General features: G+C 44.9%; 1 protein-coding gene across 1 annotated transcript in view; it reads left to right on the top strand.

Annotated features, from left to right (window-relative positions):
* LOC144506322 (complement C4-B-like) overlaps positions 1-26,406 on the top strand; it is an 86,922-nt gene extending 60,516 nt beyond the window's left edge. The window contains exons 12-16 of the mRNA XM_078232279.1: positions 8,795-8,921; positions 11,000-11,050; positions 21,915-22,011; positions 23,387-23,454; positions 26,239-26,406. Coding sequence (XP_078088405.1) covers positions 8,795-8,921; positions 11,000-11,050; positions 21,915-22,011; positions 23,387-23,454; positions 26,239-26,303 — 408 coding nt within the window. The 3' untranslated portion in view covers positions 26,304-26,406. The remainder of the gene's footprint in view (positions 1-8,794; positions 8,922-10,999; positions 11,051-21,914; positions 22,012-23,386; positions 23,455-26,238) is intronic.
* The last annotated feature ends 304 nt before the right edge of the window (positions 26,407-26,710 follow it).

The raw sequence follows: 26,710 nt of genomic DNA, 5'->3' as shown, positions 1-26,710 counted from the left end.
GGAATGTACTATCTTGAAGAAGAGCACAGGAGGTCCCCTGTTTCCTGGCTAATATTTATCCCTCAATAAATGCCACAAAAAGGCAGATTATCTGGCTATTATCAGATTGTTGTTTGTGGCAACCTGCTGTGCATCAATTGGCTGCCATTTTTCCTCCATAACAACAATGATGGCACTTTAAAGGAACATTTCATTGGCTCAAGTGCCTTGAGATTTCTGATAGTCATGCAATGTGTTATATTAATGCAAATCTCTATTTTTCTCATTTTTATATTTTGGTTGGCCGAACTAAGAGATGTAATAAAAACAAAAAGTTACAATTTTAAAGGGGGTTATTGATTGAGAAGAAGAACCTGGGGATATATGTGTAGAAATAATTGAAGGTTGCTGGACAGATAGCATGAAGATCTTAGGTTTTATAAATAGGAGCAGAGAGTACAACAACATCAATCTGTTGCGCCCCTCCTAACCCTTTATATCCTGTCACGAGGAATCTCTGATCTTCCTGGCCAAGGGCCAATGATCTTACCTTTCACACTTACATCCAAATAGTGTAATGTAATGGTCTGGCAAATAAAGGTTCAATGTGGGACTGGTTACAGTCTGCACAATGATGTAAGAGAACATATGACTAGCACCCAGGGCTAAATGTAGTGTTGGACTGAGCTGAAGCAAGCATGGAGACAGCTCCAGCTTGGACCTTTACTGTACCCACGTCTATAGACCCTAGCAGTTAAATACTTACTGTTGAACTACCTCAGATTACAAGTATCGTCGTGGCGACACAATGACACAGCGGTTAGCACTGCTGCCTCACAGCGTTAGGGACCTGGGTTTAATTCTAGCCTCGGGTCACCGTCTGTGTGGAGTTTGCACATTCTCCCCGTGACTGTGTGAGTTTCCTCTGGGTGCTCCGGTTTCCTCCCACATTCCAAAGCAGGTTAGGTAGATTGGCCATGATAAATTGCCCCTTAGTGTCCAAAGATGTGTACGTTAGGGGATTAGCGGGGTAAATATGTGGGGTTATGGGAATAGCGCCTAGATGGGATGCTTTTTCAGAGAATCAGAGCAGACCTAATGGGCCGAATGGCCTCTTTCTGCACTGTGGGAGTTTTATGATCAACTGGACCACATCCAACACCTTACAGTGTGGTGGCAGCAAATGGAACAACTCAAAACTCAGAAGAAAATTAAAATCCTCGAAAACTGAAGGAAATTTCTAATCTGGAAAAAAAAGCTCAAGAAGTGAAGGTGCAGAAGGAAATCACCAGAACAAGGCTCCAAAGAAAAGTTTGGAAGCTGAAAGCAGAAATGAAATTCCTCAATGCAGCTGAATCATAGAATCCTACAGTGCAGAAGGAGGCCATTCGGCTCATCAAGTCTGCACCAACCACAATCCCATCCAGGCCCTATCCCCTTAACCCCACGTATTTACTCTAGCTAGTACCCCTGACACTTAGGGGCAATTTAGCATGGCCAATCCACCTAACCTGTGTATCTTTGGACTGTGGGAGGAAACCGGAGCACCCGGAGGAAATCCACGTAGACACGGGGAGAATGTGCAGACTCCACATAGACAGTGACCTGAGGCCGGAATTGAACCTGGGTCCCTGGCTGGTTAGGTGGATTCGCCATGCTAAATTCTCCCTCAGTGTATGAACGAAGAACAAAGAACAATACAGCACAGAAACTGGCCCTTCGGCCCTCTAAGCCTGTGCCGCTCCCTGGTCCAAACTAGACCATTCTTTTGTATCCCTCCATTCCCACTCCGTTCATATGGCTATCTAGATAAGTCTTAAACGTTCCCAGTGTGTCCGCCTCCACCACCTTGCCTGGCAGCGCATTCCAGGCCCCCACCACCCTCTGTGTAAAATATGTCCGCCTGATATCTGTGTTAAACCTCCCCCCCTTCACCTTGAACCTATGACCCCTCGTGAACGTCACCACCGACCTGGAGAAAAGCTTCCCACCGTTCACCCTATCTATGCCTTTCATAATTTTATACACCTCTATTAAGTCTCCCCTCATCCTCCGTCTTTCCAGGGAGAACAACCCCAGTTTACCCAATCTCTCCTCATAACTAAGCCCCTCCATACCAGGCAACATCCTGGTAAACCTCCTCTGTACTCTCTCCAAAGCCTCCATGTCCTTCTGGTAGTGTGGCGACCAGAACTGGACGCAGTATTCCAAATGCGGCCGAACCAACGTTCTATACATCTGCAACATCAGACCCCAACTTTTATACTCTATGCCCCGTCCTATAAAGGCAAGCATGCCATATGCCTTATTCACCACCTTCTCCACCTGTGACGTCACCTTCAAGGATCTGTGGACTTGCACACCCAGGTCCCTCTGCATATCTACACCCTTTATGGTTCTGCCATTTATCGTATAGCTCCTCCCTACATTATTTCTACCAAAATGCATCACTTCGCATTCATCAGGATTGAACTCCATCTGCCATTTCTTTGCCCTAATTTCCAGCCTATCTATATCCTTCTGTAGCCTCTGACAATGCTCCTCACTATCTGCAAGTCCTGCCAATTTTGTGTTGTCCGCAAACTTACTGATCACCCCAGTTACACCTTCTTCCAGATCGTTTATATAAATCACAAACAGCAGAGATCCCAATACAGAGCCCTGCGGAACACCACTAGTCACAGGCCTCCAGCCGGAAAAAGACCCTTCCACTACCACCCTCTGTCTTCTGTGCCCAAGCCAGTTCTCCACCCATCTAGCCACCTCCCCCTTTATCCCATGAGATCCAACCTTTTTCACCAGCCTACCATGAGGGACTTTGTCTACGCTTTACTAAAGTCCATATAGACGACATCCACGGCCCTTCCCTCGTCAACCATTCCAGTCACTTCTTCAAACAACTCCACCAGGTTAGTGAGGCATGACCTCCCTCTCACAAAACCATGCTCACTATCGTTAATGAGTTTATTCCTTTCTAAATGCGCATACATCCTATCTCTAAGAATCTTCTCCAACAACTTCCCCACCACGGACGTCAAGCTCACCGGCCTATAATTACCCGGGTTATCCTTCCTACCCTTCTTAAATAACGGGACCACATTAGCTATCCTCCAATCCTCTGGGACTTCACCTGTGTCCAGTGACGAGACAAAGATTTGCGTCAGAGGCCCAGCGATTTCATCTCTCGTCTCCCTGAACAGCCTTGGATAGATTCCATCAGGCCCTGGGGATTTGTCAGTCTTTATATTCTCTAACAAACCTAACACTTCCTCCCTTGTAATGGAGATTTTCTCCAATGGTTCAACAGTCCCCTCCGAGACACTCCCAGTCAACACATCCCTCTCCTTTGTGAATACCGACGCAAAGTATTCATTTAGGATCTCCCCTACTTCTTTGGGCTCCAAACATAATTCCCCACTTTTGTCCCTGAGAGGTCCGATTTTTTCCCTGACAACCCTTTTGTTCCTAACGTATGAATAAAATGCCTTGGGATTCTCCTTAATCCTGTCTGCCAAGGACATTTCATGACCCCTTTTTGCCCTTCTAATTCCCCATTTGAGTTCTTTCCTACTTTCTTTGTACTCCTCCAGAGCTCCCTCCGTTTTTAGTTGCCTGGACCTAACATACGCCTCTCCTTTCTTTTTGACAAGTCCCTCAATTTCCCTGGTTATCCACGGTTCTCGAATCCTACCCTTCCTATCCTTCTTTTTTACAGGCACATGCCTGTCCTGTAGCCCTAACAACTGTTCCTTAAAAGACTCCCACATGCCAGATGTGGATTTACCCTCAAACAGCCTCTCCCAATCAAGAGCTGCCAATTTCTGCCTAATCTCACTAAATTTAGCCTTCCCCCAATCCAACACCTTACCCTTGGGACACCACTCATCCTTGTCCATTACTATCCTAAAGCTAACAGAATTGTGGTCACTATTTGCTACATGTTCCCCTACCGAAACTTTGAAGACCTGACCGGGCTCATTCCCCAGTACTAGGTCCAGTATAGCCCCCTCTCTAGTCGGGCTATCTACATATTGTTCCAAAGAACCCTCCTGTACGCATTTTACAAATTCCTCCCCATTCAGAGTCCCAGCTCTCAGCGATTTCCAGTCTATACCAGGGAAATTGAAGTCTCCCACTTCAATTAGAACAGGTGCCAGAGTGTGGCGACTAGGGGATTTTCACAGCAACTTCATTGCAGTGTTAATGTAAGCCTACTTGTGTCAATAATAAATAAACTTTAAAATAGGGGTGGAGAAACCGTGCCAGCGCTGTGGGGCAAAGCGCCCCAGACAGTTCAGATCAATGTGCAGCAATTTCAGTGTAATGTTTTCAATGTAACAGAATTGGACACTTCGGGCAGCTGTGCAAAGCCCAAACATCAAAACACACTGAAGATTCCAACAGGATTCACAAGGATGAGACAGCAGACTAGGAGGATACAACATCCGTGCTTCTTGGGGAGACCACAAATTCTGGATTTTCCTTCTGGAATGCGGACATCTCGGTTAATGGACATTGGAACCCACTCTCCCTCCCTCCCCTCCCCCCCACTCTCCCTCCCTCCCCTCCCCCCCACTCTCCCTCCCTCCCCTCCCCCCCACTCTCCCTCCCTCCCCTCCCCCCCACTCTCCCTCCCTCCCCTCCCCCCCTCTCTCCCTCCCTCCCCTCCCCCCCACTCTCCCTCCCTCCCCTCCCCCCCACTCTCCCTCCCTCCCCTCCCCCCCACTCTCCCTCCCTCCCCTCCCCCCCACTCTCCCTCCCTCCCCTCCCCCCCACTCTCCCTCCCTCCCCTCCCCCCCACTCTCCCTCCCTCCCCTCCCCCCCACTCTCCCTCCCCTCCCCCCCACTCTCCCTCCCTCCCCTCCCCCCCACTCTCCCTCCCTCCCCTCCCCCCCACTCTCCCTCCCTCCCCTCCCCCCACTCTCCCTCTTACCAGACAAAGGACTGTGGCTGAGACACCTTTCATTTGATTTGATTTAGTATTGTCACATGTATTTGTATACAGTGAAAGTATTGTTTCTCACGCGCTATACAGACAAAGCATACTGTACATAGAGAAGGAAAGGAGAGAGTGCAGAATGTAGTGTTACAGTCATAGCTAGGGTGTAGAGAAAGATCAACTTAATGCGAGATAGGTCCATTCAAAAGTCTGATGGCAGCAGGGAAGAAGCTGTTCTTGAGTCGGTTGGTGCGTGACCTCAGACTTTTGTATCTTTTTCCCGACTATTACCGACAGCCACATCACCCGATGGATCCACAGGGATCCAACTTCCTGTCATAGGCGAAATTCTGGAACCATTAAGATGTGGCGGAAACAAGCCTTTGAGCTGATGCACATCATCCAAAACTCAGAGAAGAAAATTAAAATCCTCGAAAACTGAAGGAAAGTTCTAATCTGGAAAGAAAAGCTCAAGAAGTGAAGGTGCAGAAGGAAACCACCTTGTGAAGGTGCAGAAGGAAACCACCTTTCTCTCCTGTCAGCAGAGATGCCTGGATCTCCACAAAAGGGCAGAAGATGTCAAGCCAATCACTGTTGTAAATTGCACTGAACTGAAAACTTCCCAGAGCTCCGACAAGAAAGGTTCTCTCGAGTGGGACTGTCTTCTCTCCCGTTGCAATGCCAGAAGCCCTACCTTGGTCAGAGCAGCCAACTATTCCGGTGATTACCACAGTACCGCAAGTGAAGACAGGAACCAGCAATGAGGAGAGCCTCAACCTCCAGCTCTGACAGCAGCTGGACAGATAAACCCTGAGACCCACAGAGCAGATGTTGCAGTCCCCAGCTGAAGGACAGTGCCACAAGCAAGTCTGGAAGCGAGTAGGAACTGCCCATTGATGACAGCACACCACACAGCCAAACACAAAAGTGAGCACCCTCACCCCAGCATGCGTCACAGCGTGCCGCACGAAGGAAGAAAAGGGAAAAACACTATAGAAACAAGATCAGAGTTCATCCACCGTGTAAAGAGTGGGATAAACCAATCTATCACTACAGTTGGAGAATCAACAAGAGTAAATCAATGTCAAAGAACTGTAAAAGAGGATAAGGGGCGGCACGGTAGCACAGTGGTTAACACTGCTGCTTTACAGCTCCAGGGTCCCGGGTTCGATTCCCGGCTCGGGTCACTGTCTGTGTGGAGTTTGCACATTCTCCTCGTGTCTGCGTGGGTTTCCTCCGGGTGCTCCGGTTTCCTCCCACAGTCCAAAGATGTGCGGGTTAGGTTGATTGGCCAGGTTAAAAAAAATTGCCCCTTAGAGTCCTGGGATGCGTAGGTTAGAGGGATTAGCGGGTAAAATATGTGGGGGTAGGGCCTGGGTGGGATTGTGGTCGGTGCAGACTCGATGGGCCGAATGGCCTCCTTCTGCACTGTAGGGTTTCTATGATTTCTATGATTTCTATGAAGTAGACATCCAGAAGCCAGAACAACCTCCAATTGAACAAACTTTACCTGCGGCGTCAGAACTATCCCTACTTTGAACAACATCTGGAAGGGTTGTGGCTTCCAGACCTTCTGAATTTATGAACTCAGACTTGGCATGGAAGTGAGGGGGTATAGTAATGATATAACTACATGAGGAAAACTTGTAAATATGTTGGATAAAGGATTGAGGGAGGTGTAGAATAAGCATCTGGTACATAAAGGGTACATGGGACTGAGTACAGTACTGCCCACAGTGATGTAAGGAAATACATGACCCTCATCAAGGGGTCAGTTCTGACAGAGACACGTGTAGAAGCAACATGGAGACAGTTCCTAGCTTTCACCTTTTATTGTATATATCATAGAATCCTACAGTGCAGAAAGAGGCCATTCAGCCCATTGAGTCTGCACCGACCACAATCCAACCCAGGCCCTATCCCCATAACCTCTAGCTAGTCCCCCTGACACTAAGGGGCAATTCAGCATGGCCAATCCACCTAACCCGCACATCCTTGGACTGTGGGAGGAAACCAGAGCACTCAGACGAAACTCACGCAGACACGGGGAGAATGTACAAACTCCACACAGTGACCCAAGCCAGGAATCGAACCCGGGTCCCTGGCGCTGTGAGGCAGCAGTGCTAACCACTGTGCCACCATGCCGCCCATGTATATAGTTTCCAGTACTTAATAAATGTATACTGTTGAATTATACTGAGACAACAAATACATTAATAAGAGCTCGCAAACTACAACCAACACCTTACAACAAATATTAGTGCAAATTTGTGATGTTTCTGGACTTTTGTGATATTAAGCCTCCAGAAATCATTCCTTAGACCTCAGTGGGATTTTGTGTCCAATTCTGGCCACCAAACTTTAGGAAGGGCAGCAGAACCTTGGAAAGAATGCAGAGCAGATTTACTTACCAGGATGGTGCCAGGGTGAGGGATTTCAGTTACTTCCTGACAGCAGAGGAGGTGAGGAATTAATAGGGGCGTTTATAATTCTGAACAGTTCTGACAGTGCAGAAACGGAAATACTGTTTAATTTGGCAACTGGGTTTTAATCAAAGGACATGGACTTGAAATTTTTGGACAAGAAGCCAGGGTAAGACTGAAGCAAGTTTTTGTACAGCCAGTCGTTATAATCTGAAATTGTATTAACCATGATTATGGATCTAGTCTGATGATGTGTAATCATTCATAAGTCTAATTGGAGTCTTTATCATGTTTGATGCAAATGTAAAGGTGTTATAATCTTGAGGGAGACTAGTACTGAAAATAAATTTGAACTCCAGTTTTTAACTAAAATAATCATGCCACAATGTTTTAATTTTAAATAAAAACCTTTACTGTACAAGGGTTAAACAATACAACTACTACTAATTTAACACTACATTTAAAAAATATTTATACTTAAAACCAACAAATCTAAATAGACCACTCCATGTTCTACTTTCATTTCTACCCAAGAGTTCCCTAAACTTTACAGGAGCTTGATAGATCTATCACTTCTCCTCACACCAAACCTGGTGTGCAACAGGTCCCAGGAATTCACTTTGATTCCCCCTTAGCGTTCCCACTATTCTCTGAGGTATGAGATCGCACAGGGCCATTTTTTCTAGCATCTGCCTGGGTGACACTCCAATTCACATGAAGCACCCAGTGATTGTGGACACCAGATCAAACAAGGGCCTTATTACTTTCTTGCTCAGTGACTCCAAAATCACTGGTTTCTGTGATAGCCCTTTGCATCTAATCTTTACCCACTGGCAGATTTCTCGCTCTGCCACTTAAAGCTTTTTCCAGGAACCAACTGCCTGTTTCTGTGACAAATAGAATCATAGAATCCCTACAGCGCAGAAGGAGGCCATTCAGCCCATTGAGTCTGCACCGACCACAATCCCACCCAGGCCCTATTCCCGTAACCCCACATATTTACCCTGCTAATCCCCCTGACACTAGAAATAGATAAAACCCAAAACCCAGAAAGCTACCGCCTTGCTATTTATCCCCAAGGCATTGTTAGGATATCCCAGATAGAGATTCAAACGCATTCAAACATTTCCTTTGTTCTGGGAAACCATATGAATAATTTAAAACCCTTCTGAAGACAACTGTAGACATCTCGCCTCCCTCAAGAAACCCAGAAAGGGCTCACCCATTGTTCAGTGTTTCCCACTTCCACCTTTGATCTTAATAAATAAACACAGACCACCCTTTGACCTGCCATCAACTTCACTTTGTTTACAAGCCTCCCTCCAGGAGTTTACCTATCCTAAATGTCAACAAATTCAATCCTCAAAGTAAAAGTTGTAATCTTAAACACACGAGAACCATGAAACTGGACATTTTTTGCAACAAAAGTAACATGCATATTTTCTCTGAAAAGGCTTTCTACAGAAAGGACTTTTATGATTTTGGTGTTTCATACGGTGGTGGACAAAACACTGTCGAGGTCTTCGAGGATGCTGGGCTGCGTTTCATTTCTGATCTCATGAACTCAACGGAATTACTTGGTAGAAAATGCTTTTTCGTATCATTTAAAACAAGCGACTATGTAGACTGATGCATTAGTGAGAAGCTCTTTTTATCAATAGGCCATCCCAAAGAGAGAGTGCTACAACAGTGGGTATGGGTTTCTGCTAGGTCATGTGTTACTTCTGATGTGACGGTTTTCCGGCAGTGGTCCCTTCGGACTATTGAAACATTAAGAACAGGAGGAGGCCATTCTGCCCCTTGAGCCTCCTGCACCATTCAATTATATCAAAACTGATCTGCACCCCGGCTCCATCTTACTGCCTTTGCCCCATATCCATCCTCACCTTACCGAATAAAAATCCAATTCAACTGTGAAAGCTGCAATTGTCCCCACCCCACCCCACACAACATTCACTGTCCTCTGGTGGAGAGAGTTCCAAATTTCTCCAAACTTAAGTGTGAAGAGTGCATCCTGCTTCTGACCCTGAGTGGCTCAGGTCCAATGTTAAGATGTCTTTGCATGTGGAAGTGCAGTTTCATTGCAATGCATTGTAGCTCCACAAATGTCCCTTTTCAATTCTATTGTGTATGGCTGTGAGCCTAGGAGCAGCAAGTTACTAACAGCACTGCGGGGGAAATGAACAGCGAGCAATGGTATTTAACAGTTTAGTGACCTTGAGCTACTTAACTCAAGGAGCAGACAAGACTAAATTTGCTTTTCAGGGATCATCTGCGGCTCAGTGGCAGAATTGCCACCTCTAAGTCAACAATTTCCTATCACTTGTTTGTTCCCTATGATTTACTTTTGGCCTGTGATGTTCACACTTCTTTGAGTTCCACTTGTGTCCATTTTTTTCTTATGGACTCAACCATACTCAATACAAAATACAGCCAATATGCCAAAGTAGCTGCTAAAATAGCAAAGGGAGGAGATGAGGCGGCATGGTGGCACAGTGGTTAGCACTGCTGCCTCAGAATGACAGGGACCTGGGTTTGATTCCGGTCTCAGATGACAGTCTGTGTGGGGTTTGTATGTTCTCCCCATGTCTGCGTGGGTTTCCTCCAAGTACTCCGGTTTCCTCCCACAGTCCAAAGACGTGCGGGTTAGATTGATTGACCATGATAAATTGCCCCTTAGTGTCAGGGTAAATTAGCAGGGTAAATATGTGGGGGGGTGGGGGGGGTTACGGAGATAGGGCCTGGGTGGGATTGTTGTTGGTGCAGGCTCAATGGGCCAAATGGCCTCCTTGTGAACTGTAGGGATTCTGTGATATGGATCACGGCAAATGCCTTGCTATGGAAGGATTATTTCAGGACAGTGCTTTACCAGGGAAGACTAACAAAATGGGAGTGTGTAATATCCATAATGTTAGCAGTAATAACTATGCAGTCACGAGGGGTGAAATTGGAGAGAGAAGGAGTCAAATAGCCTTTGCCCTTGTTACACCTCATGCTCGATAGGCAGTGCTGGATTAAAGTCAGTGGAATTGAACATCTGATGTGTCTAAAACACAGACAATGTTTAACTTCATGGACTTAGAGGTCCTGTTATGGGCTGGACCCATGACAACCAGAGACCAGAATGAAAACTGAAATACTAGAACGACATCGCCAGTATTTGTAATAAATGCTAGCAGAGATAGCGAGGCCCATCAACCAGGATTGTTAAATTACACCGACCATCTCAAACACTTCAGTAGAATCATAGAATCGCTACAGTGCAGAAGGAGGCCATTCGGCCCATGGAGTCTGCACCAACTACAATCCCACCCAGGCCCTATCCCCGTAACCCACCTGAAAATCCCCCTGACACTAAGGGGCAATTTAGCATGGCAAATCCAGCTAACCTGCACATCTTTAGACTGTGGGAGGAAGCCAGAGCACCTGGAGGAAACCCATGCAGATACAGGAAGAACGTGCAAACTCCATACAGACAGTCACCCGAGGCCGGAATTGAACCTGAGTCCCTGGTATTGTGAAGCAGCAGTGCTAACCACTGTGCCACCGTGCCACCCACCAGTAGTGACAAACCCATACAGTTCACAGAGAAATATATCAGAGTCTAAGCAACAACATGGAACAAAGTCATTGTTTGAAATAATCTGATTCATTTCAGAAAATGCAACGGTTGAATGGAAAAGAGGGCCATTAATACCACCCAGACACGGTAAGGATTGTTTTATACAAGCACCTTAGAAAGCAAGCATCAACTTCTTTGTTTGGACATAGATTTCAGTTAGGGATACGGGATCTCCTCTTTCTGTGTTACTTCACAGACGAAGAAGAAAAACTGTTTAAAACTAACCTGCAGTTTTACCAAGATCCTGTCACAAAGAGGAAAGTTTCCATTCACTAAATTCAACAAATCGAGAAAAAAGATAGTTCAGCCGAGGATATGGTGGTTCTACTGTGAGGTTACTCACTTTGTAGACCACAGTGAGAAATATCCTCAACACAGCCAATGTTATGTCTGACCTTGGGAGGCAAAAGAGAAATTAATTTGGGTGGGATTTAGTTTTTGTTTTGCGCTAGCCACTAGTCACCTTGAAAAAGGTGTAAGGTGCAACAATCTATTTGTAGAGCATCTTCGTCTATAATAGAACAAAGAACAAAGAAAAGCACAGCACAGGAACAGGCCCTTCGGTTCTCCAAGCCTGTGTTGACCATGATGCCTTAACTAAACTACAAACAAAACCTTCTGCTCTTACTCGGTCTGTATCCCTCTATTTCCTCCCTTTCATGTACCCATCCAGATGCCTCTTAAATGTTGCTAATGTGGCTGCTTCCACCACATCCTCTGGCAGTGCGTTTCAGGCACCCACCATTCTCTGTGTGAAAAACTTCTCCCGCACATCTCCTTTAAACTGTCCCCCTCTCACCTTGAACCTGTGACGCCTTGTAATTGACACTTCCACCCTGAGAAAAAACCTCTGACTATCCATCCTGTCTATGCTGCTCGTAATTTTGTAGATCTCTATGCGGTCTCCCCTCAGCCTCCGTCTTTCCAGTGAAAAGATACAGGAAGAACGTGCAAACTCCATACTGACAGTCACCCGAGGCCAGAATTGAATCCGTGTCCCTGGCACTGTGAGGCAGCAGTTCAACTTCTCTTCATAGCCAACACCCTCGAGACCGGGCAACATCCTGGTGAACCTTCTTTGCACTCTAAAGCTTCCACATCCTTCTGGTAGTGTGGTGACCAGAACTGCACACAGTATTCCAAGTGTGGCCTAACCAAGGTTTTATATAGCTGCAACTTGGTTTCCCAACTATTGTACTCAGTGCCCCAGCTGATGAAGGCAGGCATGCCATATGGCTTCTTAATCACCTTAGCCACCTGCGTTGCCACTTTTAGGAAGGTGGGGACCTGCACGCCCAGATTCCTCTGTATGTTAATGTTCCAAAGGGTTCTGCCATTTACAGTATAATTCACACCTAAATTTGATCCTCCAAAATGCATCACCTCACATTTGTCCGGATTAGATCCATCTGCCATTTCTGTGTCCAAGCCTCCAATCTATCTACATCCTGTTATATCCTCTGACAATCCCCACTATCAGCAACTCCACCAATCATTGTGTCATCCACAAACGTACTAATCAGACAACCCATATTTTCCTCCAGATCATTTATATATACTCCGAACAACAGAGGTCCCAGCATTGATCTCTGAGGAACACCATTAGCTACAGATCTCCCTTCCATCGCTACTCTGTCTTCTATGGCCAAGCCAGTTCTGTGTCCATCTAGCTAGCCCACCCCGAATCCCATGCAATTTTAGTTTTTGCACAGTCTGCCATGTGGGACCTTTCAAACGCCTGACTGAAGTCCATATAAACTACACCCAGAGCCCTTCCCTCAACAATGATCTTTGTCACCTCTTCAAAAAACTCAATCAAGTTGGTGAGACATGACCTTCCCCATATAAAGCCATGCTGCCCGTCACTAAATAGTCCATTTTCTCCCAAATGTGCATATGTCCTGTCCCTCTGGATCTTCTCCAAAAGCTTCCCCACCACTGATGTCAGGCTCACTGGCCTATAATTTCCTGGATTATCCCTGCTTCCTTTTTTAAACAAGGGAAGAACATTGGCATCAGCTCTGACGAAGGGTCATCCAGACTCGATATGCTGGCTCTATTCCCTCTCCACAGATGTTGTCAGACCTGCTGAGTTTTTCCAGCATTTTCTGTTTTTGACATCATCAGACTTATTTGAACTTTTCAATACATCTTTGCTAAATAATTATATAAACATGACCAGGGCATTGGAGCTTTTAAAATACCCATTTTCAAAGACTTTACTCTTCAGGTCAGACTAAGGTTGGGATCAATTCCCGGATCTAACAATTTCCTATCTAAGTGAAGAATGTCGATGGCACATTTACAACATTTTCTATAGATCAGTGGTGCTTTAAAATGGAAGTATTACTGATGGCAGTATTATGGATTTTTACTAGGATGTGAACATTTTGAACTGTTTTTTCCTCATTGCTGTGAACGTTACTGGCTTGGCCAGTATTTATTGTCCATCTCCAATTGCCCCTTGAGAAGGTGATGGTGAACTGCCATCTTGAACTGCTACAGTCTATGTGGTGCTAGGGAGAGAGTTCCAGGACTGAAACCCAGTCATAGTTTAGTTAGTAACATCTCACCTCTGGGTCACAAAGTTTTGAATTTAAGTCCCATTCCAGGACTTGAGCACAAAAAGTAAGAATGATATTCCAGTGCATCACTAAGGGAGTGCAGCACTAAGGGAGTGCCGCACTGTTGGAAGTCTTTTGGATGAAACATTAAGCCCTTTCTGCCCTCTCAGATGAATGTACAAGAACCCATAGCACTATCAAGGAAGAACAGGGGAATTTTCCCTGTTGTCTTGGCCAATATTTATCCTTCAATCAACATCATAGGTGGAGGATGAATGTGTGGCTGAGGGACTGGTGCAGGGGGCAGGGATTCAGGTTCCTGGATCATTGGGACCTCTTCAGGGGCAGGTGTGACCTGTACACAAAAAACGGGTGGCACTTGAATCCCAGGGGGACCAATATCCTGGCGGGAAGGTTGGCTAAGGCTACTGGGGAGAGTTTAAACTAGATAGGTTGGGGGGAGGGGATCGAGACGAGGTGACTGGGAGCGAGGAAGTTAGCTCGCAAACAGAGAAGGGTTATAGATGGTGCAAGAGGGAGGATGGACGGGGGATAGAGAAGGGGAGAGCTCAGACCAAAGGATTGAGATGTGTTTACTTTAATGCCAGGAGTATAGTGAATAAAGGGGATGAGCTCAGAGCGTGGATTGATGCCTGGAAGTGTGATGTGGTGGCCATTACGGAGACTTGGATGTCTCCGAGACAGGACTGGATACTCCAGGTGCCGGGATTCAGATGTTTCAGGAAGGTCAGGGAGGGAGGCAAGAGAGGGGGTGGAGTGGCACTGCTGATCAGGGATAGTGTCACAGCTGTAGAGAAGGTGTATGCTGTGGAGGGATTGTCCACAGAGTCTCTGTGGGTGGAAGTTCGGAGTGGGAAGGGGTCGATCGCTTTGCTGGGAGTTTTCTATAGGCCGCCCAATAGTGACAGGGAGGTGGAGGAGCAGATAGGGAGACAGATCCTGGAGAGTTGCAATAATAGAGTCCAGAGACTTTAATTTCCCAAACATAGATTGGAATATCCCTAGGGTAAGGGGATTGGATGGGGAGGAGTTCGTTAGGTGTGTTCAGGAGGGTTTCCTGACACAGCATGTGGACAAGCCTACAAGAGGAGAGGCTGTACTTGATCTGATACTGACCAATGAACCTGGACAGGTGTCAGATCTCTCAGTGGGAGAGCATCTTGGGGATAGCGATCATAACTCTATCTCCTTTATGCTTGCATTGGAAAAAGAGAGGATCAGGCAAGCTAGGAAAGCGTTTATATGGAGTAAGGGGAAATATGAAGACATAAGGCAGCAAATTAGAGGAGTAAATTGGAAGGAGGTATTCTCGGGGAAATCTACTGAAGAGAGGTGGCAGTTTTTCAAGGAATGTCTGTCTAGGGTTCTACAGGACAATGTTCCGAGCAGACAGGGAGGAGGTGGTAGGTTAAAGGAACCGTGGTGCATGAAAGCTGTGCGGGACCTAGTCGAGAAGAAAAGGAAAGCGTACAAAAAGGTTCAGAGAGCTTGGCGAAGATAGGGATCTAGATGAGAATACGGCTTGTAGGAAGGGACTAAAGAAGGAAATTAGGAGAGCCGGAAGGGGTCACGAGAAGGCCTTGGCGAGTAGAATTAGGGAAAACCCTAAGGTGTTCTATAAATATGTGAAGAGTAAAAGGATGAGACGTGAAGGAATAGGGCCTATAAAAGGTGAAGGCGGGAAAATCAGTACGGAACCAGTAGAAATGGCAGAGGTGCTTAATGAGTATTTTGCCTCGGTTTTCACAGAGGAGAAGGACATGGGTGGATCTACTGTGGGCTTGCGGTGGACTGAAAAGATTGAGTATGTGGACTTTAACAAAGAGGTTGTGCTGGAATCTTTGAATGGCATCAAGGTAGATACGTCGCCGGGTCCGGATGGGATGTACCCCAGGTTACTGTGGGAGGCCAGGGAAGAGATTGCAGAGCCTCTGGCGATGATCTTTGCGTCGTCGATGGAGACGGGAGAGGTGCTGGAGGATTGGAGGATTGCGGATGTGGTTCCTATTTTGAAGAAGGGGAATAGGGATAGCTCAGGAAATTACCGACCGGTGAGTCTAACCTCAGTGGTTGGTAAGCTGATGGAGAAGATCCTGAGGGACAAGATTTATGAGCATTTAGAGAGGTTTAGTATGCTCAAGAATACTCGGCATGGCTTTGTCAAAGGCAGATCGTGCCTTACGAGCCTGGTGGAGTTCTTCGAAAATGTGACTAAACACATTGACGAAGGGAAAGCGGTAGATGTGGTTTATATGGATTTTAGCAAGGCGTTCGATAAAGTCCCCCATGCAAGGCCTCTCGAAAAAGTGAGAGGGCATGGGATCCAAGGGGCTGCTGCCCTGTGGATCCAGAACTGGCTTGCCCAAAGGAGGCAGAGAGTGTGTATAGATGGGCCTTTTTCTAATTGGAGGTCGGTCACCAGTGGTGTGCCCCAGGGATCTGTTCTGGGACCCTTGCTGTTTGTCATTTTCATAAATGACCTGGATGAGGAAGTGGAGGGATGGGTTGGTAAGTTTGCTGACGACACAAAGGTTGGTGGGGTTGTGGATAGTCTGGAGGGATGTCAGAAGTTACAGAGGGACATAGATAGGATGCAAGACTGGGCGGAGAAGTGGCAGATGGACTTCAACCCAGATAAATGCGTCGTGGTCCGTTTTGGCAGGTCAAATGGGATGAAGGAGTACAATATAAAGGGAAAGACTCTTAGTACGGTAGAGGATCAGAAGGACCTTGGGGTCCGGGTCCATAGGACTCTAAAATCGGCCCCGCAGGTTGAGGAGGTGGTTAAGGCGGTGTATGGTGTGCTGGCCTTTATCAATCGAGGGATTGAGTTTAGGAGTCCGGGGATAATGATGCAGCTATATAAGACCCTCGTCAGACCCCACTTGGAGTACTGTGCTCAGTTCTGGTCGTTCATTACAGGAAGGATGTGGAAAAGATTGAAAGGGTGCAGAGGAGATTTACAAGGATGTTGCCTGGATTGAGTGGCATGCCTTATGAGGATAGGCTGAGGGAGCTCGGTCTTTTCTCCTTGGAGAGACGTAGGATGAGAGGAGACCTAATAGAGGTATATAAGATGTCGAGAGGCATAGATCGGGTGGACTCTCAGAGGCTTTTTCCCAGGGTGGAAATGTCTGCTACGAGAGGACACAGGTTTAAGGTGCTGGGGGGTAGGTACAGGGGAGATGTTAGGGGGAAGTTTTTCACACAGAGGGTGGTGGGCGAGTGGAATCGGCTGCTGTCAGTGGTGGTGGAGGCAAACTCAATAGGGTTTTTTAAGAGACTCCTGGATGAGTACATGGGACTTAATAGGATGGAGGGTTATAGGTAGGCCTAAAAGGTAGGGATATGTTCGGCACAACTTGGGGGCCGAGGGGCCTGTTTTGTGCTGTAGTTTTCTATGTTTCTATGACCAGAAACAGATTATCTGGGTCATTATCACATTGCTGTTTGTGGGAGCTTGCTGTGTGCAAATTAACTGCCCCATTTCCTACATTACTACATTATTAAATTATTCAATTGGCTGCAACGCATTTTGAGATGTTCTGTGATCATGAACAGCATTCAAGTTTTATTTCTGATGAAGGAACAGAGATATATTTCAACTGAAGATGGTTTGTGACTTGGAACGAGAGCTTGGTGGTGATGTTCCTGTGACCATGCTGCTTTTGTTCTTCCAGGTGGTGGAAGTCCTGGTTTGGAATGTGCTGTCAAAGGAGCCTTAGAAAATTGCTGCAGTGCATATTAAATATCCTGCAGTGTATTAAATATCCATTTGTTGTGAATAACAAGTCTGGACCAGTAGGTAGCTATAATACACATCCATTTAAGTACCATGGTGATATATTGATCTTCACTGATGTTGATCAATGTGCTTAAACAAAGGAGACTATAAAGGGATGAGGGAGGAGTTGGCTAAGGTAGACTGGGAGCAAAAACTTTATGGTGGGACAATTGAGGAACAGTGGAGGACTTTCAAAGCGATCTTTCACAGTGCTCAGCAAAAGTATATACCAGTGATAAGGAAGGACTGTAGAAAAAGAGATAATCAGCCATGGATATCTAAGGAAATAAAGGAGGGTATCAAATTGAAAGAAAATGCATACAAAGTGGCAAAGATTAGTGGGAAACGAGTGGATTGGGAAATCTTTAAAGGTCAGCAGAAAGCCACGAAGAAAGCTAAAAAGAAAAGTAAGATGGATTATCAGAGTAAACTAGCTCAGAATATAAAAACAGATAGCAAAAGTTTCTACAAATATATAAAATGAAAAAGAGTGGCTAAAGTAAACATTGGTCCTTTAGAGGACGAGAAGGGGGATGTAATAACTGGAAGTGAGAAAATGGCTGAGGCATTGAACAGGTATTTTGTGTCGGTCTTCACAGTGGAAGACACAAATAACATGCCAAAAATTGATGACAGGAAGGCTATGGGAGGTGAGGACCTAGAAACTATCATTATCACGAAAGAGGTAGTGTTGGCAAGTTAATGGGGCTAAAGGTAGACAAGTCTCCTGGTCCTGATGGAATGCATCCCAGGATACTAAAAGAGATGGCAGGAGAAATAGCAAATGCACTAGTGGTAATTTACCAAAATTCGCTGGACTCTGGGGTGGTTCCCGCAGATTGGAAAACAGCAAATGTGACGCTACTGTTTAAAAAAGGAGGTAGACAAAAGGCGGGTAACTATAGGCCGGTGAGCTTAACTTCTGTAGTAGGGAAAATGCTTGAATCTATCACCAAGGAAGAAATAGTGAGACACCTGTCCCATTGGGAAGACACAGCATGGGTTCATGAAGGGAAGGTCATGTTTGACTAATTTGGTGGAATTCTTTGAGAACATTACATGTGCAGTGGACAATGGGGAATCTGTGGATGTGGTGTATCTGGATTTCCAGAAGACAAAAGACTGCTACATAAGATAAAGGTGCACAGTGTTACGGGTAATGTATTAGCATGGATAGAGGATTGGTTAACTAACAGAAAGCAAAGAGTGGGGTAAATGGGTGTTTCTCTGTTTGGCGATCAGTGACTAGAGGTGTGCCTCAGGGATCAGTGTTGGGACTGCAATTATTTACGATTTACATAGATGATTTGGAGTTGGGGACCAAGTGTAGTGTGTCAAAATTCGCAGATGACACTAAGATGGGTGGAAGAGCAAAGTGTGCAGAGGACGCTGAAAGTCTGCAAAGGGATATAGATAATCTAAGTGAATGGGCGAGAGTCTGGCAGATGGAGTACAATGTTGGTAAATGTGAGGTCATCCATTTTGGTAGGAATAACAGCAAAATAGATTATTATTTAAATGGTAAAAAATTGCAGCATGTTGCTGTGCAGAGGGACCTGGGTGTCCTTGTGCAGGAATCTCAAGGAGTTGGTTTGCAGGTGCAGCAGGTAATTAAGAAGGCAAATGGAATTTTGTCCTTCATTGCTAGAGGGATGGAGTTTAAAAACAGCGAGATTATGTTGCAGCTGTATAAGGTGCTGGTGAGGCCACATCTGGAGTACTGTGTACAGGTTTGGTCTCCTTACTTGAGAAAGGATATACTGGCACTGGAGGGGGTGCAGAGGAGATTCACTCGGTTGATTCCGGAGTTGAGAGGGTTGGTTTATGAGGAGAGACTGAGTAGACTGGGGCTATGCTCATTGGAATTCAGAAGAATGAGGGGAGATCTAATAGAAACATATAAGATTATGAAGGGAATAGATAAGATAGAAGCAGGGAAGCTGTTTCCACTGGCTGGTGAAACTAGAACTAGGGGGCATGGCCTCAAAATAAGGGGAAGCAGATTTAGGACTGAGTTGAGGAGGAACTTCTTCACACAAAGGGTTGTGAATCTGTGGAATTCCCTGCCCAGTGAAGCAGTTGAGGCTACCTCATTGAATGTTTTTAAGATAAACTTTTGAACAGTAAAGGAATTAAGGGTTATGGTGAGCGGGCGGGTAAGTGGAGCTGAGTCCACAAAAAGATCAGCCATGATCTTATTGAATGGCGGAGCAGACTCGAGGGGCCAGATGGCCTACTCCTGCTCCTCGTTCTAATGTTCTTATGTTCTTATGATCAAATCTTGCTGATATTGACCAAATCAGATCATTTGATCATCATTGATTTAAATGGTGGCCTGGACAGCATGAGAGACATTTTAATGTTTAGGGTGAGTCTGTCAGGAGAGTGAGGAAATTACCAAGAAAATTATGGAGGTGCGAACTCATGAGGTAGACGAGTTTCTTCGTTATTTCATTGATTTTCTTTTTTGTTTTAAAAAATGGTACATTTAAATAATGTGTCATTATTATGGCACTACTTAATGGAAATTAGGATTGCATGATGCTATTTGTGTTTGGAAATGGAAGTCACAAATGTTCTGATCTGGCAGGTGGCAATTGCCGGGCTAACCAAATCTAAAAGGGAAATTAGGCAAGTTATTGCGACAATTTTTCATTTGTATTTTACTGCAAGAGGATCGTGTGTTGAAGTCAGAAGTCATAAATGCCAATAAAATCTTTGGAGAGTTTAAATAGTAAATTAAACATTCATCAACAAAAGAAAAGAAAGCTCTAACACACAAGATTACATTTACACAGTTAAAATTAATCGTACAGAAAAAATAACCCATAAAGATTTCTACTTGGTTAGACTCACAAATATACACCCCTTTAAGGCAACAGTCTGTTTAGGTACTTAATCTATTAAAATTCCAGCAATATTAGCACAAGGCAGCCACTGTTGCTACAGGGAAGATATGTCACAGGGCTTCTCTCTCTCCCTAATTCTGCTGTGGAGAATTCCAGAAACTTTAGAACAAATCCTTGTTTTCTGAAAACAGCAAACACTCTTCTTTGTGGCTGAAGATTGCTTCGCTTTGTCACAGGTCTGTCTCAGTAACAGCACTCTCAATAGTACATCTTACGTGGCCGCACCTAGCACAGCTTCCACCCCTTTTTTTGAATATTGTTTTTCTCTTGCATCTTTTCCTATTGTCCCTTTCCTCCCTTGAAATTTACCTTTTCCAGAATATAAAAACCTTTAATGTTTCCCTTGTGGCCACTACTTTCTAGTAAAATAAAACATAATATTTTGCCTCATTTATTATGACCCCTTCTTGCCTCCCTTTGAAATTAAATGGCTAAAATTCCAAATCATCCCTTATATCCGAATGCAAATTTCTATCCACGTTGTGTTTACTTGGAGAACATCCAACTAGACCCTATTCACTTCAAGTGACTATATTCTTGCACTTAGCTCCTTTGATGTTCTCAATTCTATAGATACTCAGTCCCCAACTTAATTAAATTAGTCGCATATGTACGCACATGCGCGCACACACACACACCATTTCCACAGACCAACACAATATCCTGAAAAATATTAAAATAATACATTTTCATCACACATATCATAGCTGTATTTGCATTTCAGTGTTGTGATTGTCTGTTCATTAATATCTCTGGGCTGGAAGTTGAAGCAATGTACTTGTAATTTTCCGATAAGTGACTGATTGTCAGCGGAGGTCTGATGCTGTCTCACAATCTGTGGAGATTCTGACTCATCTCCATTCCTTGTGTACTCAGGAAGTTTTCTTTTGGAGTTGGATCTCTTGTGTTTCCAAAAGGAAATGGAAGTTATTGCTATATTACCAATAAAACATATTGGTACACATTGAGACATATTGGTACATATTGAAAGAGGCCAAACTGAGTGAGATGAAGATTCTGTAATGGGAGAACAAGGCCAGAAGACTTCAGGAGGCTGCCAGTAAACATGACCTGAAGACCGTCCATGGTCTCTAATCTCTCAGTACGACACCGCTCCTCTCAGCAGGCATGAGATTCTCTCTTGTTGGGCTAAGCACTTTACCAATGTCCTGAACCAAGATTCCATGTTGTGTGACGACACCATCAAATCACTTTGACGGCATTGGGTTCTAGACAAGGTTGTGCTCAGATCCATCTCAATCCAAAATCACCAAAGCAATAAAGTAACTGTCTGTGAAATCTTCAGGAGCCAATGGCATTCCACCTGAAGTATTCAAGCGCATGGGAGCTTATATGGTTAGAAACCTCACCAGCCTCTTGGTGCTTAATCTGGAACCAAGGCATTGTGCTCCATGTTTCTATAACTCTCCTGTATAAACTGAAGGGAAGTACGGTTATCTGTGACAATTTCTGACTGCAGTATTTTATGGAATGGCTTGATGATGTTCCTAAAATAACACTCTGCAACTTAACGAGGATCCATTCAACTAAAACGTTATGAATTGTGCCAAAAGAGATCTCTTCGCCAGAAATTTCCAAGCTGTTTGTAATAAGTAAGAATTGAATCTAAACATTAATTACTGCATTACATTATGTTCCTTCCCACTGTTCAGCTGTTGAGGCCAACAGTAAGCATCAGATCATAAATCCTGTATATGACGACGCTTGGGTGTGGGAGATACAGAAGACCTCTGGAAAGAAACAATATAGGTATGGTAGACTGGTGCTGCATGCCATATTTTACTGAGGCATGTCTATGATTGGGAACAAAAGTGATTGATAGAAACATGCACTGAAGTTATTTGACAATGGCGAAGGTACAAAACCAAAAGATTTTCGGGAGTGACACCAAATCTTTCTATTCCCTCTCTCCTATTGTCTTACTCCTTACATGTGCTGAGTTTATTGGTCTACTCCAATAACTGCTCTCATGGCAGCAGCATTTCAACCACTCTCTGGGTAAAGAGGTTTCTCCTGAATTCCATTTTGGGTTTATTAGTGACTATCTTATTGTTAAGGCCAACAGTTGTCTGTTGAGGAAGAGGGAGGTCTGAAGCTAGCCCGTACCTTAAGCCAATTTCATTTCCAAGACTGCAAAACGAAATCACAGACTCCCAGTTCCTCCAAGACATGCAGAGTGTTTATATATTCTTGCAGTGATTCCATAATCCTTTCCTCAATGAGAATAGCTGTGTTTAATTACCAATTTAAGTATGTATTCTATTGCAGCACAAATTCAACATTAACACTTATATTAATTATCTCAACAACAAGTGAAAACATCTTCTCACCATTTACCCTATCTTCATAATTTTGAAGATCTCTAATATGTTCTTTTGTAATATTATCCCAACACATAATGACCAGAACAAATCTATCTGCTATTCATGGGTCATCATAGTGCAGGACAACAGAAGTGGTGGAACAAAAAGATAATTTAACTTTAGAATGATACTCGGAGGGACAATGTCAGAAGCACAGTTCTTGTTTTAGTTTTAAAGTTTATTTATTAGTATCACAAGTAGGCTTACATTCACACTGCAATTAAGTTACTGTGAAAATCCCTTAGTTGCCAAACTCTGGCGCCTATTCGGGTACACTGAGGGAGAATTCATCATGGCCAATCCGCCTAACCAGCACACCTTTCGGACTGTGGGGGGAAACCAGAGCACCCGGAGGAAACCCATGCAGACATTGGGAGAATGTGCAAACTCCACACGGGCAGGGAGCCAAGCCGGGAATAGTGTCCTGGGATGTGTGGGTTAGTGGGGTAAATGTGTGAGGTGTGGGGATAGGGTCTGGGGTGGAATTGCTGTTGGTGCAGTCTTAATGGGCCGAATGGCCTCCTTCTGCACTGTAGGGTTTCTATGGTTTCTCTCTGGTTTCCTCTCCGAGATCCTGTTTGGCCACAGATTTGATTTGGGCCCTGACTGTGCATGAATCTGGCCACAAGTAGGCAGCAAATTTAAGGTTATCATTTCTGTGACTGTGGGTAAATATATATTGAAACATTTTAACTGAAATATGCTTTTGGAAAGGGAATACCAGGAATGAGCATTCCACGATGATGTTTCTTTTCTCGCAGGTTAAGATCGGATATCTATCCTCCAAAATTCTGGAAAATTACTGCTTTTAGTATCTCGGAAGAAGGTGGTAAGCAGTCTTGAGTTTAAATGCAGTTTTTGAGAAACCAATACCAGTCTCAAAATTTAGTTCATAATTGAAATGGGTGACCATCCATGTTTGTGTACAACGAACCTCATCCAAATTCATCTATTGGGCCGCTCAGATTCCAGAGAATCTCCATCACACCCATTTCCTGGGGGATCTGCTCCTGTTATTTCAGCAGAGATAAACCCATCTAAAACAGACAGTGCAGAGCAGCGACCCAGATTCCAATGATCACACTATTACTCTCAAACATTAACAATCATCATTGTTGATTGGATAGGATTAGAATAGACTAGATTAAAGTAGACCAGAATAGATTCAGCTAAATTAATTTAGATTAGAAGCCTGTACATTGGTTAGGCGACAGTGAATAAGATTAGAGTAGAATGTGTTGGGTAGATTAGGTTGGTGTTGTGAGTAAATTATGTTTGAACAGAGTCGAGCAGCTTAGAGTAAAACAAATTTGATTGAATTAGGTTAGAACAGAATAGGTTAGAGTTAATTAAATTAAATTCAGATGGATTGGATCAGGTCATGTTTGAATAAAGGAATAGATTTCTGGATTGTACTAAATTAGAATGGATTCGGTTGCTTTTTAAGTTTAAAGTTTTAAAGTTTATTCATTAGTGTCACAAGTAGGCTTACATTATCACTGCAATGAAGTTACTGTGAAAATCCCCTAGCCGCCACACTCCGGCGCCTGTTCGGGTACACTGAGAGAGAATTTGGCATGGCCACTGCAGCTAACCAGCACGTCTTTCAGACTATGGGAGGAAACCCACGCAGACATGGGGAGAACATGCAGACTTCGCACAGAGAGTGACCCAAATCGGGAATTGAACCCGGGTCCCTGGCACTGTGAGACAGAGGTACTAACCACTGTGTCACCGTGCCATCCTCCATCAACTGAGATCTTTGAAGTTAACTGCTTGGTAAACAACAACTTATATTCATATAGCGCCTTTAATATTATAAAACATCCCAAGGTGCTTCATGAAATCTGACACTAAGCCACGTCGAGAGATAATAGAAAAGAAACGCGTGATGATCAGAAGACCATATGGACTGTTGAGTGGGCTCTGCCATTCTATATGATCACGGCTAGTCTTGGGCTTCAACTCCATTTTTCCCCCCGCTCCCCATATCCCTTAATTAGGACAGTTGATCAAAAGCTTGGTCAGGGAGGCAGATTTAAGTAATATCTTAATGGAGAAAAGCTGGGTAGAGAGGGGAGCGGTTGTAAGGAGTGAATTCCAGAGCTTAGGGTCTCACCACCAGCGATGGAATAATGAAAACTGGGGATGCACAAGAGTGCAGAATTAGATATGACCCAGTGTCTGGGAGGGTTGTGAGGCTGGAGGATGTTTCAGAGATAGGGAGGGGCATTTGAAAACAAGGATGAGAATTTTAAAATCAAGATATTGCTTACCTGGGAGTTGATATAATTCAGAGAGCACAGGAGAGGGAACCAGGACTTTATGCAATTAAGTTACGACGCGGGCAGCAAAATTTTGGATGACCTCAAGTTTACAGGGGGTAGAATGTGAGAAACAAAAGTGCAAATGAGGATTTTAGCAGCAGATGAGTTGAGATTGAAGTTGGGCAATGGAAGTGGCAGCCTTGGTAATGACACACATGGTAGCTGGATTTAATGAGGGCCGCTCGGGCACTTAAATAGAGAGCTGTGGGTCTTCCCTGGGAGCAAGGGCCCAGGGGGAACAGAAGACCCGCTCACCCAGAACTGCCAGCCAATCCGAGGCTGGAAGATGTATTGACTGGCAGCCCCATTGGAGTGATGGTGGCCGTTGCTGGAACTACACCCTGAGGCTGAGTATGGCCTGCTGGATCCCAGGCCATAGGTGAATGTTAGCAGAAGAGAAGGGATGCAGGGCTAGAGGGGGTATTGGCATTAATGGCAGGAGGCTGGCTATCAGCCCACCATGCCTCACCCCCACCCTCCCCATTCCAACCCCAGTTTCCGGATCTCTCGTTCAAGCAGTGGGTGCCTTTGAATCCCCGTGGAGTCCACAAGCAACCCAGAGAGGGCCTGCTCCTCACATGGTAAGCCCCCCTCCCCCACTCCCTCCCCGGCTCCTTAGCCCCCCACCACTGCTGGTGAATACTGGTGGGCCTCATGAGGGGTCGGAAGGCTGCTCACTGGCCTGCCCGCCACATGTCGAAGCAGAAAGGTGCCAGGATCCCCTCCTGCCTGAATAAATACCCCTGCCACCAGAGCCGCCACGGGGAAGGGGCTTACCTCATATGGTCAGAAGCTGACTTTGGGGTCAATATGTCCTGAGATGGCAAACCGATTGGTTTAGTCTGAGTGTTGCCATGGAGATGGATAGAGTCGGTCACTGGGGAATGGAGTTTGAAGACAACGGGCGGGATTTTGCCGGCACGTCTGCCCAAAGTTCGCACAATCCCGCCCAAGGCCAACGGAGAATGCCGTTCTCCGAGCCTCGCCCGCCCCCGGAATTGGGGCAGGCGGGCAGGTAAGCTTCCAGCCAATGGCTTTAACCTTCCCAATATTTAACTGGAGGAAATTTCTGCTCATTCAGCACTGGCTGTCAGATAAACAGTCTGGTAGTTTAGAGATAGCGGAGGAGTTATGGTGGTGAGGTAAAGCTGGGTGACAACAGTGTACAGGTGAAAACTAACGCTGCGATTTTGGATGATGTTGCCCAGGGGAAGCATATAGATGAGAAATGGGGCCAGCATGTTTCAATAAGGAGAACTAATGTATACATCCTTTTATATTTCAAGAAATATGTGTTGTGAAACCACTGATATTGAAGATCGATGACAGCATTTCGAATTCAGCAATTTGACCAATATTGTGCGGATTGAGAACTCTGAGAGTGAATTCCAGTGAAATGTAAAAGTTTTACATGCAAATGTTCAAAATTAAAGATTTTGGCATCCATAAATTCATGATATCATATGACTCTCTTCACAACTGTCTCTCCTACCTCATTGTCCTAATAAAATTGAAACAGACCGTCTGGACAGTTGGTGAATACTTTGCAATGCCCCACGTGATCTATTGCCCAGTGAGGTGACTCATCGGCAGTGATCAATAAATTTCAGTGAAAGATTTGTTTTGTTTTAGGGAAAGTCTTATGTCATTCTAGTAGCATGAATTTAACTAACAAATTATTACTCCATTATATAGTTGATGAAATAATCTTTTTGTCACATACAGAGTAGAGTGGGATTTTAATTCTGGACTTCTTAA

Source organism: Mustelus asterias, chromosome 17 (assembly GCF_964213995.1).
Source record: "Mustelus asterias chromosome 17, sMusAst1.hap1.1, whole genome shotgun sequence".
Lineage (NCBI taxonomy): Eukaryota > Metazoa > Chordata > Chondrichthyes > Carcharhiniformes > Triakidae > Mustelus > Mustelus asterias.
Note: the sequence above shows the minus strand (reverse complement) of the source record. Positions and strands in the feature narration are given on the sequence as shown.